A 16,398-nucleotide genomic window follows, 5' to 3' on the forward strand; every position below is an offset into this window, starting at 1 on the left:
AGCATGATAGCATTGCGTGAGCAGATCACAAAAAGGAATGAAATTTTGATGCATGCTCTAACATGGATCAATCTTGAAAACATTATGAAAAGTGAAATAAGGCAGACACCAAAGGACAAAGATTGTATGTTTCCACTTACGAGTGTCTACAGTAGTCATATCCATAGAAGATTACCAGAGACAGCCAGGGGGAATGGTGAGTTATTGTTTAATGACTATGGGTTTTTGGGGGGATCATGAAAAAGGTTTTTGATGGCTGCACATTGTGAATGTAGTTAATACCACTGAAGTGTGCTTTTTAGTAGTTAGAGGGACTTCCCTGGGCTCCAGTGATTAAGACACCACGTTTCCACTGCAGAAGGTACAGGTCCGATCCCTGGTCAGGGAACTAAGATTTCACATGATCTGCAGTGCAGCCAAAGGGGGAATAAAGTTAGAATCCCAGAAACCAAACCAAAACTAAACAAAAACAAAGCAGGTGCATCAGCAGCCAGCCTGTTTTCCTATTTCTGGCTGGAACAAAAGGGCGTAATTTGAAGAGAGAGAATATACAAAAGGAGCTCATACAGTATTGCCAGATCGTGTCAAGTTCCCACCATAGGTATCAGGAATTGAGCTTCCCACTGGGGTAAGCTGGGAAATTTTTTTCTAATTTTCAAATTTTGTGATATTACCATCTCTGAGAATTAATATTTAAACTTCCTTTGGAAGGACATGTGTGCATGTCACTCTCTAACAATCGGTTGATAATACAGTAAAGATGGCACTCATATCTGAGGAAACAAAAGGATCAGATTTTACACGCCCTTGGATGATCCCACCTTGGCCTCTGCAGGGGAAATTTTTTTTTTCTATTTTGGGGGATCGTGCCACACTGCCTGTGGAATCTTAATTCGCTCAACTAGAGGAGACTAAACCAAAATTGAACCGGCGAGCTTGGCAGTGAAAGCATGGAGTGCTAATCACTGGTGTACATGCGTGATAAGTCTCTCAGTGGTGTCCAACTCTTTGCAACCCTATGGAGTGTAGCCCGCCAGGCACCTCTGTCCATGAGATTCTCCAGACAAGAATACTGGAGGGGGTTGCCATGCCCTTCTCCAGGGGATCTTCCCCACTCAGGCATTGAACCCACATCTCTTATATCTCCAGCATAAGCAGGAGGGTTCTTTATCACTAGTACCACCTGGGAAGCCCGCTAACCACTGGACCACCAGCAGAATCCCTGCAGAGGAACGAACCTCTCATGGATCTAAGACTCAGTGAACATAGACAATTTCGTATTTGAAGTTATAAGTGCTAAAGAAAAATATACGTTAAGGAAGAGGAAATAGAAAGGTCAGGGTGACAGGATATAGTGGAAATTTTAGATATGAGACAAGAAAGTCTCAACTCGATACAAGGAGTATCTGAGTAAAGACAAAGGATCAAGCAGTAGTAATAGTACAAGGGAAGTTTATTCCAGACACAGGGACAAGCAAGTGCAGAGGCTGAGGCCTGTGTGTTCCTTGTGCAGAGCAAGGAGAGCGGTAAGGCAGGGGCAGAGGGCCGGGCAGAGGGTCTGGGAAGCCATTTGTAAAGATGTTGACTTCTTACTGAGAAAAGGAGGGGTCAGGGAGAGTTGACAGCAGAGTGACATGATCGCAAATATTTCAAAAATAGGACCTCTCGGGCGGCCCAGCGGTTAAGACTCCACACTTCTAATGCAAGGGCATGGGCTCAGTTCTTGGTAAGGGAGTTAAGATCCTGCATGCCATGCAGTCAAAAAGGAAGAAGATGGCCAGGATGGCTCTGAATGCCTCTGAGACAAAGAGGTAAGAGGACCGGATTATACGTTGGGAGAGAGAACGTTTTACAGGCGCTCGGTTTTAGCCATGTTTGAAATGCCCAGACATCCAGAGGGAGATGCTGAGGTGGAAGATGGACATACTTGCCTTGAGTTCAAGGGAGAGTTCCAGGCTAGAACTACAGACTGGGGCAGGGGGGTGGATCATTAACACAGAGATGATTTTTTAAAGCCTTGAAGCAGAAACAGAGCAAGAACCCTGGCTGCTTGGCTCACTATTGTAACACCAGCACCTGCCACAGTTTCTATCACCTAGTGGGTATTGAATATCTATTGAAAGAATAGATGGAATGCACATGAACGCAGGAGGGAGAAGTAAAAATCTTTATTAGACCAGCTTGTATGAGGAGGGAACTTAAAGCCTCTTATTTGAAAAGCCCAACCTGTTTTCCAAGTTCAGTGCAGTCACTTAGAGGCTGATTCTGTGTGATGAAATAAGATTTTTGTTGTTTGAGATGCTGCTGCTTCTGACTTCAAATTAATATATGGCTTCCGTGGAAAAGATGAGCTTATGCAAAAATTATCCTTTGGTGTAATCATCTAGTCTTCGAGCAATTCTTGTAAAGCAATCAAAGAAAAAAAAATCAGTGGTTTGGGAGGCAAAAACCTCCGTCCGAAGTCCTGAGTGTACTTGGCCAGCAACCAAGCAGGAACAGTTACTGTCGGTCTTTATTGAGACACAGAGCTATTGTGTAATTAAGTGAGGAATAGATGCTTTTGGCTGATCGAACACATGATGCTTTTAAATTCATTGTTATTATTATGTTTTAAAAATTAAAGATACCATTTTGAGGAGTTTCCTGGCAATCCAGTGGTTAGGACTTGGTGCTTTCACAGGCCTCGATTCAATCCCTGGTCAGAAAACTAAGATTCTCACAAGCCCTGAGGCACAGCCAAGAAATAAGTAAATGAATAAAGATATCATTTTTTACCAGGATTACAATATACAAACTGTCTACTCTCCTGTCTCCTGATCTTTACTACCTGTGGAGGGTGGACTGCATTTTTAAAGAAGCAGAACTAAAGGAACCTATACATTAGGCAGAGTGGCCCTCAGTCATTTTCTCTCTGTGATTTTTTGCCTATGAAAACCCCACCCATCTCCAGTGGACCCAAACAGGAGGAAGGCTGCTGGGGTATGGGGTACCTGTTGGTGGTGATGCTGTTGGGGGGAGGAGCCTAAAGGGCTGAGTTCAAATTTGAATGTGTGAGACCGGTGCACTGTCAGCCAGTGCAGCAGAAGTGCTGGAGGCAAGCTTTTCTTCCTAAGATCTTCAGGGAGCCAAGAGAGACAAGCTGGATTCCACCATGGACAGGTAAAGCAGTCTGCTTGTGGGTGGTTGCCCTGGCCTACCTCTCAGAGCAAATCTGAGTAATAAGATGCGTAAACTTTCCCTTTCTCCCCTAACACTGACTCACAGGATCTGCCTGGTCAGGATGCACATTTATTTTTCTGGATCTGTCTCATCTTCTGTTCAGATCTTACATGCTTTCCGCCCAATTCTTTCTCTCTCTCTCCATACTTGAAAGAACTTTCATGCACCATGCATTGACTCGTCCTTGCAGTTAGGATAGTTTATGGTAGTAATATTAATCAGGCAAATGTTAAGAGACTCAAATCATGAAAAGGTCATGGCAATACTGTACTAAAAACAGTAGTGGTAATGGTAATAATTCTGTAAACATTCAACTATAGAACCCCTTGAAGAGAAACTTGACTACAGAGACTTTACTGAGTAATTACATAGTCAAGAAATTATTTTCTAAATGCCAGTATTCAAAAGTATTTGCTTGAAGGTCAGTCACTTGGCTATGTCGGTGACAAGGAGATAAATTCAATCGAAAAAATTTCTTTAATATTCTAGGCCAAAGAGGCAGTTAATGGCATTTTGACTCTTTACCTAGTCTTTCCATTTCTTCAGACATGACTTACCTTACTTCTTTAATGCATACTCTGTAAAATGTTCATGTCTTCACATGAAGTTTATGACAATTATGTTATTATCATAGAACTGAATCTATTTCTATTGCAAATGTATGCAAATTTATACCTAATCCATATACTTCAATCTCAACGTAGATAGAATCCGGGGGCAAAATATCAGTCGTCAGCTCAGTTTACAGTGAGATTTTGAAAACTAATCTGTGGTATGAGAGGAAAAAGGCTCAATGGAGATACTTGTAAATAATGAAATGCAAAGCAACAGTAAAATCAGAGTTGAAATTCAGAGAAAGTCAAAGAAGGAGAGAGGATGAAATTCAACAGGAGAAAAAGGGAAATACGTGATTTTCATTAAGGAAAATACTGTCTGCAGAGCACAGCACTGATGGCACACGGCAGGAGAGGATGACTCAGTCACGATCACTTTTAACCCATCTGTCTCTGGTTTGCATTGCTGGGGATGCAGCCAGGTTCCGCCTCAGGGCACACAGCTGTCTGGCACAGCTGTCAACCTGTGGGCCTTACAGGCAGCCTCTACGGAGTCCTCTGCCTCCTTAAGAGAAACCAAAGAAGACTTCCCTGGTGTGTCAGTGGCTGAGACGCCACACTCCCAATGCAGGGAGCCTGGGTTCAATGCCTGGTGGGGGAACTAGATCCCACACGCGACAACTAAGACCCAGTGCAGCCAAATAAATAGATATTTCTTAGAGAGAGAGAGAAAAACCAGAGCACAGGGTGCTGGAACTAGGCCCCCAGCTACAATGAAAGATACTTAACAAGGTCACAGGCATGCAATTCAATTCACTGTGACCGGTAACTTCTGATGGAAATTGTATTTTCTTGTGGGGGTGGAAGGCCATTTGAATTCCTTAATCTGTGTCCTATCCTTCCTTATTCTCCCAGGACACTTTTTCCTCCTACGGGAACCCCCTGCCAATACCACCTGCAATGCATGATACTGTATCCCCTCCCCCACTTCTCATCCACACAGCCCAGGGGAACAGGTTAAATGCAAAACGAATTTATTGGTAAGAGATGATGCTTAATCTATTTAAAACTGGGCCCAAAGGAGAGAATTTTTTTTCTTCCTCTCCAGTATTTATTACGCATCTATTATGTATTCAGTTTATGTAATATGCTGAGGGTGGTTATGTTAATTAGTTAACAATAGTAATAGTAACAGAGGTAGTGCTGTGGTGGTTTTCCCGTAGTAAATTATTATCACTTTAGAATAAAGCCAGTGATTATTAGATCTTTGTTAACATTCATTTTGGATTCCTGTCAAATGTGAATTTTTAATTATAAAAATTTGATTGACTAATTTGTATATGGTTTCATATATGTAATGTATACACTGGTGACACATCTAATTCTTTGCCTCAGGATTTAAAGTGGAGATTCCAGGGACTTCCCTGGTAATCCAGTGGTTAAGACACCATGCTTCCATTGTAGGAGGCATGGGTTTGATCCCTGGTTGGGGAATTAAGATCTCACATGTCCTGGGGCACAGCGCCCCACCCCCCACACCACCCCCCAAAAAAGATTTCCAATAAGCTTCATGTGTGTGAGAAAAACATTCAAATTACAACTCCTTTAAAAATCTCTGGCCCATGCTTACCGATTTACAAGGGTGACACTTGGGAAGTTGACTTCTGGGTCAGTGTCATGTATTTCACTATCAAAGTATCAGTAATCAACATGTCCATACAAAGGTAGGTGCAGAAGCTTTATTCACAATAACCCTCAAATGGAAACAATCCAAATGTCCATCAACGGGTGAGTGAACATATGAAATGTGCTGTATCGAAGCAATGGAATATTGCTTTGCAGGACAAAAGAACAGACTCTACTGAAACACGCACCACCGTGGATGAATGTGAACGTCATAATATACTTAGTAAAAGAAGTCAGCCACAAATGAGGTGATAACGTCTACTTAAAATAAAATTCTAGAAAATAAACCATAATTTATAGTTACAGATTAGCGGTTGCCTGGGAGGGGGAGAAAGAACTGACTGAAGAGATGGATGGGAAAACTTGGGGGGAGTACCCTGAAAATATTCTGTACCCTGATAGTTGTAGCAGTTTTACGTGTTTACATCTGCCGATATTCACAGAATTGTGAATTTTAAATGGGTGAAGTATGTAAATTATGTGTGTGTGTGTGCTCAGTCGCTCACTCATGCCTGACTCTTTGCAACGCTATGGACAGTAGCCCATCAGGCTCCTTTGTCCATGGGATTTCCCAGGCAAGAATACTGGAGTGGGTTGCCATTTCCTTCTCCAGGGGATTTTCCCAACCCAGGGATCAAACCCGATCCTCCTGCATTGGCTGGGAGATTCTACACGGTACCACCTGGAAACCTCCATGTAAAAAAAAAAAAAAAATTGAAATAAGTTTCAATTCTCTTGCCGGCAAACCGTATTCAAATTACTGCCTAGATCATTAGACATGTTGTCTGCACTTCTGCTCAATGCCACTAGGTGGCAGCATTATCTCCACAGGTAGATAAAGAACAAGCATTAAAAACCAGGGACATAACTACTGATGCTTTGGTTATCAACCACATCGGGCTACAGTTCATGGGGTCACAAAGTGTCAGACTAAGCTAAGCGACTAACACACACACACTGTACAGCTTGTGCTATGTTCACAACCACAAAGGAACTTGTGTTGGCAGAGAGTTATTTCTACAAATTCAACTCAATTTAGTGCTTAAAACATGCAAGACACTGTGCCGGGAAACAAAAAGCAGTCTGTCCCTGACCCCCATCCCCGGTGTGTGAAGAACATGGAAAAATATTTAGATTATACTGTAAATTTATACATGAGATCAGCCTAACTCAAATCTTGTAAATATATACCCATAAAAAGACTAGAAGGAAAAATGTAAGTACGTTAACAGTAATTATCACTAGATGCTGCTAAGTCACTTCAGTCGTGTCCGACTCTGTGTGACCCCATAGATGGAAGCCCACCAGGCTCCCCCTTCCCTGGGATTCTCCAGGCAAGAACACTGGAGTGGGTTGCCATTTCCTTCTCCAAATTATCACTAGATAGTATGTCTAATTAGTAAAAAGTAGTATTAGTCACTCAGTCATGTGACCAGCTCTCTGCGACCCTATGGACTGTAGCCCACCAGGCTCCTCTGTCCATGGGATTTTCCAGGCAAGAAAAGGGGGTTGCCATTCCCTTCTCCAGGGGCTCTTCCCAACCCAGGGATCGAACCAGGGTGTCCCACAGTACAGGCAGGTTCTTTACCATCTGAGGCACCAGGGAATCCCCATGTCTAATTATCACTAGATATACTGGTATTTTAAACTTTAACTCTTTAACATTTAAAATTTTTTCACTTTCTACTGTTTTGTAATATTCAAGTTGAGAATGGTCAAACACCTTTCACACTTTTAACATATGACTCAAAAAGTGTCACTTCCTGACTCAAAGCACAGAAATTCTAATCTGCATTCTACATCTGAGGGGGACAGATGTAGCAATCGGTTGATAACAGAGGTTGAATGCTTTGATAGGGATGAGTGGAGAACAGCAGGAAACTTCAGGAGGGTTTTTTTTTTATTGCTGTTAATGTTCAATTTTGCCTAGAAAGAGGGGATAGTGACAGTTGAGAGAGGTCTTCCTGGAAAAGCTGAAATGATGTCAGGCTTTGAAGGAGGGGTAGGTTTTGCACATTGGGGGTAAAAAGGGCAAGAAAGGATTCAGTCAGGAGATGTACACCAGCAAGATGGCTGGAAAGAAAACTGGAGACTAGTGCTGGGGGGCCTGCTGCAGGGGTGGGAAAGGGAGTGAAATGATGGGGGAAAAGAGGAAAATACTAGGAACCAAGGCTAGAAACGTAGATGTGTCCAACTGGAAAAGCTTTACCACAATTTACACGTTTGGAGTCTATTCTAGATTTTCTGAGATCTCTAGGGCACCTGGTGGAATCTGTTATTTTGAAGGGACTACAGGCAGGGAGATCAGTTAAGAGATCAGGACAACGTGATAAAAGGAAAGATTAGGACTTGGATTGAAGCAGAGAACCGAGAGAACAGAGCAGGAACACTCCCAGAAATATTGGAAAGCTTGACTCCATAAATTTAGATGATTAATTAATTAAATATGAGGAGTGAAGGAGAATAAAAAATGATTCCAAGCTTTTAGACTGTATACTTGGGAGGGAAAATTGGTAGGATAGGAGAGGGAGGTCAGGATAGGGCAATTTGGGAATATTGTTTTGACCACTTAGAATTTGAGATCTATGTTGGACATATAGGTAGAGGTTGGGGTTTCCCTGGTGGCTCAGTGGTGAAGAATCCACCTGCCAATGCAGGAAATACAGGAGTTCGATCCCTGGGTCAGGAAGAGAATGGCAACCCACTCCAGTATTCTTACCTGGAGTCCCATGGACAGAGAAGTCTGGCAGGCTATAGTCCGTGGCGTAGCAAAGAGTCAGACATGAGTAATACTGGAGAGAAAGCCTGAAAAGATGAAACTGGGAAAGACGTTTGTAATTCCAAGTTATCAGCATCTAGAAGGCAGCCATGGGAGGAGCCTGTCCTGTGAGCGTGGATGGCTTTGGGGTTCTTGCTGTCTCAACTGGTCTTAAATACAAGCATGAAAAGGGGTTTGTAGTGGATCTGAAGTTCAGAAGTCTTAGGCATCCAGCATAAGGAAGCAAGAGTGTCTCCTCTGGTTTGGCCCAAGTATTACAGACTTTTTTTAAAGCTGATGGAAAGCCAAGAAAACTTCATTTCCTCCGTCCTCTCTCACCCACAGCCTCTTGATGAAGCAGAGACAGTTTCTGTACCAGTTCAAAAACGTGCGCTGGGCTAAAGGCCGCCATGAGACCTACTTGTGCTATGTGGTAAAGCGGCGGGACAGTCCCACCTCCTTCTCACTGGACTTCGGGCACCTTCGAAACAAGGTATTAATTAATATCTTGCTATTAATTAATTAATGCCTGCTTCCCAAGCAGCTACACTGAGGGCACGTTTACAGCCACCTGCTGATGGGGCTACTCAGCCTGGTTCATTTGTCTCCATTAGATTTCTGAGATGTCTTTTCTTTTTTCTATGTCCCTGCACCCACAATAGACAGGTCCCAAAGGCGATCATTTAAAATCCTCCCCAATCCTGCTGGGCACATCAAGGCCACACCTTGTTTCAGTGCTAAGAATCACTGCCCCAAACCTTCCTCTCCTTTCCCCAGCATACAAATTGCCTTTCAGACTAAGAGGGAAACCCAAAGAAACAGCCTTTTTATTTGGGGGGATTTAATCAGCCCATTCAAGCTGAACTGTAAATGTGGAAAAACAAATTGTGGCTTTGGAATTTTTAAAAATGAAGGAAGAAGAATTAGGAAAAATTAATGATTCAGTTCTGTCTTTCAAATGATTTCTATTCCTTCCTGCTCACCTAGATCATAAGCCAGTAAGTACATTCATCCTAGTTCAGTTCAGTTCAGTTCAGTCGCTCAGTCGTGTCCGACTCTTTGCGACCCCATGAAACACAGCACGCCAGGCCTCCCTGTCCATCACCAACTCCCGGAGTTCACTCAAACTCATGTCCATCGAGTCGGTGATGCCATCCAGCCATCTCATTCTCTGTCGTCCCCATCTCCTCCCACCCCCAATCCCTCCCAGCATCAGACTCTTTTCCAGTGAGTCATCTCGTCGCATGAGGTGGCCAAAGTATTGGAGTCTCATCATAGTGACCCTCAGAAAATTCAGGGAAGCCGTGACTTCAAACTAGAAGATCAGGATTTCCCTGGTGGCACAGTGGATAAAAGAATCTGCCTGCCAGTGAGGGGACACAGGTTTGATCCCTGGTGCAGAAAGATTTCACATGCCCTGGAGCAGCTAAGCCCACGTGCCACAACTACTGAGCTTTCAAGCTGCAACTACTGAACCCTCGCACCCTAGAGCTCATGTTCTGCAACAAGCCATAAATAGATAAATAATAAAAACTGCTTCTCAGTAATATGGCAGCAGGGGTGGTTTAGTCGCTCAGTCGTGTCCGACTCTTGGGACCCCATGGACTGTAGCCCGCCAGGCTCCTCTGTCCATAGGATTCTCCAGGCAAGAATACTGGAGTGGACAAGAATACTTGCCATTTCCTTTTCCAGGGAATCTTCCCAACCCAGGGATTGAACCCAGGTCTCCTGCATTGCAGGCAGATTCTTTACCAACTGAGCAATAACATACCTAGCATTAAAAAAAAAAAAAAACCTAGAAGATCAGAGAATTACATTTTCAAGAGACTTCTTCACCAAAATCCAGAAAAGTTTACATAACATGCAGTTGACATGTGGTCTGGTGGAAACGCAGGACGAATCCCTGGATAGAATGACACTGACACATTCCACTTTTCTTGGCCTCTATTTGTATTGTGTTCATTATCTCACTGCAACTGTTTTAGCTTCTAATCTTTTCCCTATTTGTTCATAAGACACATTCTAAACATAGAAAGCTTTTGTGTTCCTTTCCTTCTCTCTCCCTGAGTCTTCACAACAAAACTCCATTTTACTTAAGAGGAATCAGAAGATCTAAGAGTTGGGTGACTTATGGAACCTAGGTCTTCAGATTCTGGGAGCAATGACTTTTCTGCAATATGAAGTGGATTTGCTATATCTCACTATGGTGATTACTATTACAATCGCGGGGGATCACACAAAGAGCAAACTCATTATAGGCACACCTTGGAGATTTTGTAGGTTTGATTCCAGAACGTGGCAATAAAGCATACTGCAATAAAGTGAGTCAACTTTGGGGACTTCCTGAAAGGGCTAGTTTTTCAGTCCTGTCTGACCCTTTGTGACCCCATGGACTGTAGCCCGCCAGGCTCCTCTAGTCCATGGAATCCTCCAGGCAAGAATACTGGAGTGGGTTGCCATGCCTTCTCCAGGGGATCTTCCCCATCCAGGGATCAAGCCTGGATCTCCCCCATTGCAGGCAGATTCTTTACCATCTGAGCCACCAAGGAAGCCCTAGTGCATACAAAAGTTATATGTTTACACTATACTACAGTTCTTTTAAGTATGCAATACAATTCTATCTAATACAAAAAGTGTAAATTGTAAAGCTTACTGCTAAAAATTGCTATCATCTAAGCCTTCAATAACCCGGAAAATCCCATGGATGGAGGAGCCTGGTAGGCTGAAGTCCACGGGGTCGTTAAGAGTTGGACACAACTGAGTGACGTCACTTTCACTTTTATGCATTGGAGAAGGAAATGGCAATCCACTCCAGTGTTCTTGCCTGGAGAACCCCAGGGATGGGGGAGCCTCGTGGACTGCCATCTAAGGGGTCGCACAGAGTCAGACACGACTGAAGCGACTTAGCAGCAGCAGCAGCAGGAAGCCTTCAATGAGTCATACTGGTAACAAAGATCACTGACCATGGATAACCACAATAATTTTGAAATTTGCAAGAATCACAAACTACGACACAGAGACACAAAGTGAGTGGACGCTGTTGGAAAAAAGACGCGGGTGGCCTTGCTCCAGGCAGGGTTGCCACAAACCTTCAGAACACAGAGTATCTGCAAAGTCCAGTATAGCCAAGCACAAGAAAACAAGGCACCCCCGTACTTAATTGTTCTTAAACCACAACCGGTGCCTACTATCTCTTTTACAACAACCACTTGTCAGTCTCAGAATCTCCTAACCCTAACTTTTTATTCTCCACTTGGTAGTCCGGTGTATTTTCACAATGGTTACATCAACAGCTCTTCCAAGCCACATTCCTTCCTCTCCAAGGAAGGAAAAGCAACTTCACAAACAAAAATTAAATCTGAGATAGTGTGATGCTACTTGACCCACTCAACTCATTCCATCCTTCCATTGTTCCACAAAAAAATCTGCAGCCTTTTCCCTTCCCAAGGCCAAAAGTGCAGAGTTTAGGATCACCACTCGTCATTGTGTCTTTCGGACAGCTGCTTAGCCTTTCTGTAACCTCGGACAAAACCGAAGACAGACACCCCAAAAAGGCGGACCGGTGGGAGGGGCACGAATTAATAATGACGGTGAAGCTACCAGCAGGACAGTCAAGGTCGGTCACCATCCGCTGAGTCTCTGCTCTCTCCCCAGGCCGGATGCCACGTGGAGTTGCTCTTCCTCCGCTACATCTCCGACTGGGATCTGGACCCTGGGCGGTGCTACCGCGTCACCTGGTTCACGTCGTGGAGCCCCTGCTACGACTGTGCGCGGCACGTGGCCGACTTCCTGCGGGGGTACCCCAACCTGAGCCTACGGATCTTCACGGCGCGCCTCTACTTCTGCGACAAGGAGCGCATGGCCGAGCCAGAGGGGCTGCGGCGGCTGCACCGCGCTGGAGTCCAGATCGCCATCATGACCTTCAAAGGTGCGTGGGGACCTTTCAGCCCGGCTCTGCAGAGCAGGACTGGCCATTCAGATTGGGAAAAGTCAGGGTGAGAAACAGGGGAGAGAGAGGGCAGAATTCTAACTCGCCCCCAAAATGCTAACTCGCCTCTGGGGCCGAAAGCTATCACGGAGAATTGGAGGAAAAGAACCGGTGGATCCAAGACTTGGGGGAGGGGGTGGCAGGGTTTTCTTTCTTTCCTCGTTATTTTGAGCCCTGACCCATCCCCTTCCCTCTCCTTTTTAAATTTTCAAATAGATTATTTTTATTGCTGGAATACTTTTGTGGAAAATCGTGAAAGAACTTTCAAAGCCTGGGAGGGACTGCATGAAAATTCGGTTCGTCTGACTAGACAGCTTCGACGCATCCTTTTGGTAAGTGAGGGGGCTTTCTTTGCTTCTCATTTTCTTTCTTTCTCCAAAGTTATCTTTCCCTGGCACTGCTTATATTTCCTTTTCTTATATTTCCCATGTTTCTGCGTGTGTGTTTGTGTGCGTGTTTATCATTCTCCCCTTAGCTTTCCTCTGATGAAAACTTTCTCTTCTCTGTTTTTGTTATGATTTCTCCGACAACTGAGTTTGCTCTAATGCTGTTTCACAATTCAAAGCCCTCTACTAGCCCCCTGGGGTTTCCCAGGTGGCGCTAGTGGTAAAGAACACGCCTGCCAAGCCAGAAGACAAAAAAGACGCAGGTTCGATCCCTGGGATGGGAAGAGCTCCTAGAGGAGGGCATGGAAACCCACTCCTGTATTCTTGCTGGGAAATCCCACGGACAGAGGAGCCTGGTGGGCTATAGTCCATGGGGTCGCAAAGAGTCAGACATGACTTAGCACAAGCAATAGCAAGATTCCTTTCCCTTACCCGCTTCCCCACCCTAAACCCCTCCCCGGTCTTTCCTCACTCACATCTTTAACTTAGAGTCTCCTCAGAATCCATTTTACTCCTGGTAAAATTCCTTCCTCTCTTTCTTTCCTCTCCCTCTCCCCTTCTTTTCTTCAAAACTATTAATGGGAACGTCCCTGGTGGTCCAGTGGTTAAGACTCCAAGCTTCTGGGGCAGGGGACGTGGGTTCAACCCCTTGTCGGGGAGCTAAGATTCCCAAAATGCGGTGCAACCAAAAGATATAAATTTTAAAAAGAAAACATTAACACAAAAATTACAAAGTCACCCACTGTCTTTCTCCACAGCCACTCTATGAGGTTGATGACTTGCGGGATGCATTTCGTACTTTGGGACTTTGATACCAACCTTCATGAATGTCACATACAAAGAAGTATCTGTGAAGATAGTGGGTAAAAGAACTATCTTTGAAGAATTCTGCTGTTCTTCAACTCTCACTTTCTTTGAGTTTAGAAAAAAAGTATTCATAGAGGACTTTTTTAAAAAAAATGTCTTGAGAAGGAACACAGACCCACCAGGGTTAATGCCAAAAAGCTGGTTCAGTTTTTCAATGTAACATCGCCCCCTACTGGGAAACGGCAGAACTGCAGGGCCTGGAAGCGCCTAAGTGTCAGTACTCTTGACTTTTAAGCAGAGAGAAAGCAAGAGGTTAATGCTGAGGAGCGTGGTGAGAGGATCAGAGGTTTTATGACCAGTATTTTTTATTATTTGATTCTTGTTCTGTGTTTTCAACGGTACTAAAGATAGATTTTTCTACTGTTTTCCTTTGGGGTTCCCTTTCAAGTGAACAAACTTGCCACCCTGTGATCCACAGAACATAATGAGAGAACCTGGGTGACTGCAACCCTAAGCTGTCTATTCAAAGCATTAATATCCAAGCATGTGTTCTGTGTTTAATTGTCTGAAGCCTGAGTTTAATGTTTGTACATACTAATTTTTTATTGGCACGGAATATGCACGATCGCCATTAGGATGTTGTATAATAAAGGAGCTTAAAATGAATTTGAGGGCTGTGAAAAAGACATGCTAGAAGTGAATTGATACCTCAGGTGACAAATTGGCAAAAAGATCCTTTTAGAATCTTAATTGTGCAACCACAGATTTCCCACGTAACTAGTGAACGCTTGGAAGGAAGTTGCTTGAATGTTGAGAAAAGAAAAAAAGTCCATTCTCTCTGAACCTCAGGAAAGTCAACCAAGTCAAGATATTTTCCCCTTTTTTTTGCATTTATGGGTCCCTTCTCTCCAATATACGTGACAATATAAGGGACTGTGACAGAAGACAATATTTGAGAGAGAAGGATGACAGACCATTGCAAGGAAATAGTGTTTTATCCATTAAAATGGAATGATCCACCACAGCACAAACTCGTTATTTGTTCCTAAAAACTATCATGGACTGTGAGAAAAATATTCAGAATAACCATAACACATCTATTACCTAGCAACCCTTGCAATGCAGATAAACAGATCTACAGGAAAAGTTGAAAGCAAAAAAAGAAAAAAACTTGAATGCATAATTGTATTGTTTTACCCTTATTGTACATAATTTGTGAAAGAATTAAATATTAAAAATCCTTATTCATGTATTCATATTATATGTTTATGGTATGCAGTGTCTCATTTTTATCATAATTTCCCTTTTTGATTTGTTAAAATGGATTTGTAATGTCTTGTACATTTATACCTTTAGAAATGCTAATAATAAACCATATAATGGTGACATAGTCTAACATTGTATTAACATTGTTGATTTTCTTGATTTTTTTCTTGATTTTCTTAGTAATCATTTTCTTGATTTTTTTAGTAAATTTTTCCCACAACAAATTTGATTCTGGCTCAGTCAGCTGAATAAATGATAATTTTGGAGCTTTGGAGATAAAAGGTCAAACTAAAGTAATTCCAAAGGTGATTTTTAAAAAGTTAAACTCACAAAGTCCGTATGATGGAATAGATTTCAGAGTCCAAGAATAAATGCACACATCTATGTTCAACTGAGTTCTGACAAGGGTGCCGGGACCATTCAGTAGAGAATGAACAGTATTTTCAGCAAATGATGCTGGGACAAGTGGATATCCATCGACAGAAGACTGAATGTGGATCACACACAAATTAATTCAAAGTTTATCAAATACCTAAATCTAAGAAAGTTCTAATTCGTACCTGCGTAAGTCTGCTCTTCAGAACTCAGGGAAGGCCTGAGATACTAAAGACTTTTTCTACAAATAAGAAACAGGGAACACAGAGGGGCCTTTCCTGGGCGTGTCCTTTTCAGTCCTCCTTTTGATAGGACTCAGTCCTGAGGGGAACGGGAGAGGGACAAGAAGGGGAACAAAGTTTTAGATAGAGATGTTAATCATAAACTCACCAGAGGAACTCTGTTTCAAACTCACAGACTGGGGAAAAAATTATTTACAGGTATTATCTGATAAGAGTCTAGTATCCAGAATGGGCAGTCCAGTGGTTAAGACTCAGCACTCCCAATGCAGGGGGTTCAAGTTCCATCCCTGGCTGGGAACTAAGAGCCCACCTGCTGTGGGGCTCCATAAAAAAAAAAAATTCTCCAAGGAAGATTAACAGACCGCTAGTAAGCAGATGAAAAGATTCTGGACAGCCTTAGTCATGAGGGAAATGCAAATGAAAACCATAATGAGATATCACTTATAGTTACTATCATGGGTAAACCAAAAAATAATAATAATAACCATTGTTAGTGAGAATGTGGAGAAATTAGAACCATATATTGGCTAGAGGAAATGTAAAATTGTGCAACCACTATTAAAAAGTTTGGTAGTTCCTCAAAAGTCAGTACGAAATTACAGTATGACACAGCAATTCCACTCCTTGGCACACACCCAAGAGAACTAACAACAAAGGTTCAAACAAAAACTTGCACATGAATATTCTAGCAGCATTACTGGTAGTAGCCTAAAAGTGGAAGGGCTTCCCTGGTAGCTCAGCTGATAAAGAACCCACCTACAATGCAGGAGACCCCGATTTGAGTCCTGGGTCAGAAAGATCTCCTGGAGAACAGATAGGCTACCCACTCCAGTATTCTTGGACTTCCGTGGTGGCTCAGATGGTAAAGAATATGCCTGCAATGTGGGAGACCTGGGTTTGATCCCTGGTTTGGGAAGATCCCCTGGAGGAGGGCATGGCAACCCACTCCAGTATTCTTGCCTGGAGAATCCCATGGACAGAGGAGCCTGGCAGGCTACGGTCCATGGGGCCGAAAACAGTCAGAATGACAGGGACAGACACACACACACACACACACACACACACACACATATCCTACAACATATCCTTCAAAACACTGTGCTAAGTGAAAGAAGCC

At 43.2% G+C, this 16,398-nt stretch overlaps 1 protein-coding gene across 1 annotated transcript; it reads left to right on the forward strand.

The window, feature by feature from the left end:
* Positions 1 to 3,024: 3,024 nt before the first annotated feature.
* AICDA (activation induced cytidine deaminase) lies at positions 3,025 to 14,755 on the forward strand. The gene is made up of 5 exons (XM_088836749.1): positions 3,025 to 3,159; positions 8,563 to 8,710; positions 11,872 to 12,145; positions 12,422 to 12,537; positions 13,350 to 14,755. Exons 1-5 carry the CDS (start codon positions 3,152 to 3,154, stop codon positions 13,401 to 13,403), a joined length of 600 nt encoding a protein of 199 aa, XP_088692875.1. The 5' UTR covers positions 3,025 to 3,151; the 3' UTR covers positions 13,404 to 14,755.
* The last annotated feature ends 1,643 nt before the right edge of the window (positions 14,756 to 16,398 follow it).

The sequence above is a fragment of the Moschus berezovskii genome, chromosome 6 (assembly GCF_049115385.1).
Source record: "Moschus berezovskii isolate FMDL1 chromosome 6, NW_MosBer_1.0, whole genome shotgun sequence".
Classification (NCBI taxonomy): Eukaryota; Metazoa; Chordata; class Mammalia; order Artiodactyla; family Moschidae; genus Moschus; species Moschus berezovskii.

What these genes read in the sequence shown, in the direction of transcription:
- AICDA (XM_088836749.1), top strand. An exon ending in TCGGGCACCTTCGAAACAAG is followed by an intron (nt 8,711 to 11,871) that starts GTATTAATTAAT and finishes CTCTCTCCCCAG; the next exon opens with GCCGGATGCCACGTGGAGTT. An exon ending in CGCCATCATGACCTTCAAAG is followed by an intron (nt 12,146 to 12,421) that starts GTGCGTGGGGAC and finishes ATTTTCAAATAG; the next exon opens with ATTATTTTTATTGCTGGAAT.